Source organism: Natator depressus, chromosome 1 (assembly GCF_965152275.1).
Source record: "Natator depressus isolate rNatDep1 chromosome 1, rNatDep2.hap1, whole genome shotgun sequence".
In the NCBI taxonomy this organism is placed as follows: domain Eukaryota; kingdom Metazoa; phylum Chordata; order Testudines; family Cheloniidae; genus Natator; species Natator depressus.
The window spans coordinates 4844330-4847399 of record NC_134234.1 but is presented as its reverse complement, the minus strand read 5'-3'; the positions used below and the strand labels follow the sequence as shown (position 1 = coordinate 4847399).

Genomic DNA, 3070 nt, shown 5'->3' with positions numbered 1-3070 from the left:
GGAGTCCCACAGCTGGGCCAAGGGTAGGATCCAGATGTCAACCAAAAACCAGAGGCATGCAAATGCCGTAAGTGATTAAGGGTATGTCTGCACTACAGAATTAGGCCAATGTTATTTAAGTCAATCCTCAGCCTCTGATTTAAGCAGTTCTGTTTTACATGTCCCCACTATGTTCATTGTGTCGGCTAAGCGCATCCTCACTAGCAGGGCTTGTCAGCATGCTCTTGTCTAACACTGCAGTTTATTAGATTGAGGCACACACAGACATAACCTATAGGTCTAGAATATCCCAGATATTTACCTAACACCTGGAATGGAACTGAATAATAAACAGCAGGTTCACAGTGGGCAGTTGGTCACCCACTGGGGAGAAAGGGTGTCAGGAAAAAGGTCTCTCAAGATGGTTTCAGAGGACTGCTCCAAAGTGCAATATAATTAGCTCATCTTTTATAATGTCTACAAAGCATAGAGGTCATAGTGACCCCTACCCGATCACCACTTTTACCAACTTTCAATAAACTTTGAATATCAGAGGTGTTTAGATTCAAGGTTTTCATCCATTTATCTTCTCTCTTTCTCATGTATTTACTTGTCTGTCCACTCCTCCCATTGCAATTAGCAGAAACTGCCTGCTAGATTTTGACCTTGCATCTAAAAACCTCTTTTCTAATTAATCCTTAACTATGTGGTATTCTATATTATTAATTCATTGTGGCCAGTGCACATCATATGGCTGCGATTAGCTTGATAACATTCTGAGGTAAACATCCCTCAAAATCCAGGGTAACATAGTGCAGTTCCAAAACCCTCTCTTGTCATGCGGGTTTAAAGTCAGTACCGCAAGGTGAGTATGTTCTGCAGATGTATTTGACCACTTTGTCACGAAGATCCTTGGTTTTGATCCCATAAATGATAGGGTTGACCATAGGGGGAATGAGGTAATTGAGGTTGGACAAGATGATGTGAACGTGCGGAGTGATGCCCTGACCAAACCTGTGTGACAGAGTGGAGAAGAGTCCAAGAGGATAAGCCATCAGTAGCGCACAGATATGGGCTGTGCAGGTGTTGAGGGCTTTCTGGTTGGCTTCCTTGGAAGAGATTCTGAGGACCCTCCTGATGATCAGACCGTAGGACAGGCCAATGAGCGTCAGGTCGAACCCAATGATTACAAACGCCATCAGCAAGCCATACACTCTGCTGGCTGTGATATCCCCACATGACACCTTTGCCACAGCTATGTGGTCACAGTATGTATGGGGGATAATGCGGTTGGCACAGAATGGCTGCCCGCTCAGGAGCAGGGGCATAGGCAGAATGAAGAGAACAGCTCTTATCAAACCCATTAGCCCTAGCTTAGCTATTCGTGCGTTGGTGAGGATGGTGGCGTATCTCAGAGGGTTACATATGGCAACATAGCGATCAAAGGCCATTGTCACTAGGACAGCTGAGTGCATAGTAGAAAATGCGTGAAAGAAGAACATCTGGGTGAGGCAGCTCTTCACAGTAATGCTTTTCAAATTGAACCAAAAAATACACAGTGCCTTTGGCACAAAGGAGGTAGATGTGGTGATGTCTGAGAGCGCCAGCATGCAGAGCAGCAGGTACATCGGCTTGTGCAGGGTCTGCTCTTTGCCTACCACAAACAGAACTGTGAAATTTCCCAACAGGCCCATAATGTAGAACGCAGAGAAAGGGATGGAAATCCAGATGTGGTCAGCTTCCAGGCCAGGGATGCCAGTTAGGATGAATATTGAAGAGTCAGAGAGGGAGAAGCTGAAATTTGCCATGAGGTGGCCGGTGCGTCGATCAGGCTCAGAAATGCTCCATGTGCCTGTGAAGGGAGAGAAGCACAGCGAGGGGGATTACACAGTTTATAACAAATAGTATGGTAACTATTTTATAGTTATGAAGACTATAGAAAGGGGGTTAACCAGTGAGGTGGCAAGATTTACAGATGGCACCATATTATTTTGGCCATAGTCAACTCCAGAAATGGATTGGATCTGCCGTTGCAGCTTGATTCCTGTATGTTTTATGTGCTCTTGCCAAGAACTGAACAAAATAGGTACTCTATCTATACAAGCTCTGGCAAATGTTTGGAACCCAATTAACATCAAGCCAAGTTAATGTTGTCAATAGTGTAGGAATCTTGGCATTTAGCCATGAAAGGAATATGGTAGTGTGCCTCAGTTTCCCTTCTTATACACGCATGAGGTCTGGAGTTCCTTCTCTCCTGTGAAAAGTTTCAAGACTGTTCACAGACACTAACTTTGAAATATCACAATCTCAACGTCTTTTCACATAAAGTGTTTTCTCATGCATCACTCTTAACATGTTCAAGGGATTTTCCAAACGATTAGGCACATTGTATAGTTTTACAGTTCTTGGTATTAGAAACACATTACTTCCAAAAATCACCACTGGCAATAACAACAAATCCATTGCAAGTGTCCATCTACAATCATTTTTGTCATGCCACACCTTTGGCTCAATACCATTGGGATTTTGGGGTTTTAGGGTTAACCTGTGGCCTCCCTTTGCAAAATTAAGTTCTCTCTTTCCTCCTTGTCCTGAAGGATCAAATCCTGATTTCTCTTGCTTAACAGATTCCACTGGCTGATTGGGTGTGCCCTCTGTGCTAAGAGCTATTAGCAAGTCTTTCTTCTCCCTGTCAGCCAAGTAATTAGCATCCAACCAGACAGAAGCCCCTTTACCAGTGTTCAGATCCTTAACTCTTACCAATTCCAAGGCTGGACTCTGTCTTAAAGAGATACCATCCCTTTTACTAACATATTAGATGCAAGATTCTGTTGTCCTTCCATTACCAACCTCTGTTTTAACATGGAAACAGATGTTAAATTCACTGAGAGACTACAAGTCATAGCCAAAATGTCTAGAGGTGAGAGTGTACCTGCCATCCCTGGCCTGCATTCTTGAGAGATTAACTACACAGCTCTTCTGCTCTGCAGACTTAGCTACCCAGTCTTCCCTCCCAATCTGAGACACAGATTGTTCACTCACAGAATCTACATGGAGACATTCCTGTCCCAACAACATTGTCTTCCCAAAA

The 3070-nt window shown here is 43.8% G+C and overlaps 1 protein-coding gene across 1 annotated transcript; it reads right to left on the bottom strand.

The window, feature by feature from the left end:
• Nucleotides 1-815: 815 nt before the first annotated feature.
• Nucleotides 816-1787, bottom strand: LOC141981023 (olfactory receptor 52N4-like). The gene has a single exon (XM_074942841.1). The coding sequence runs from the start codon at nt 1785-1787 to the stop codon at nt 816-818; it is 972 nt and encodes a 323-aa protein (XP_074798942.1).
• Nucleotides 1788-3070: the final 1283 nt, after the last annotated feature.

Bases quoted from the DNA above. Each gene is read 5' to 3' on its own strand.
- LOC141981023 (XM_074942841.1), bottom strand. From the start codon at position 1,787: ATGGCAAATTTCAGCTTCTCCCTCTCTGACTCTTCAATATTCATCCTA.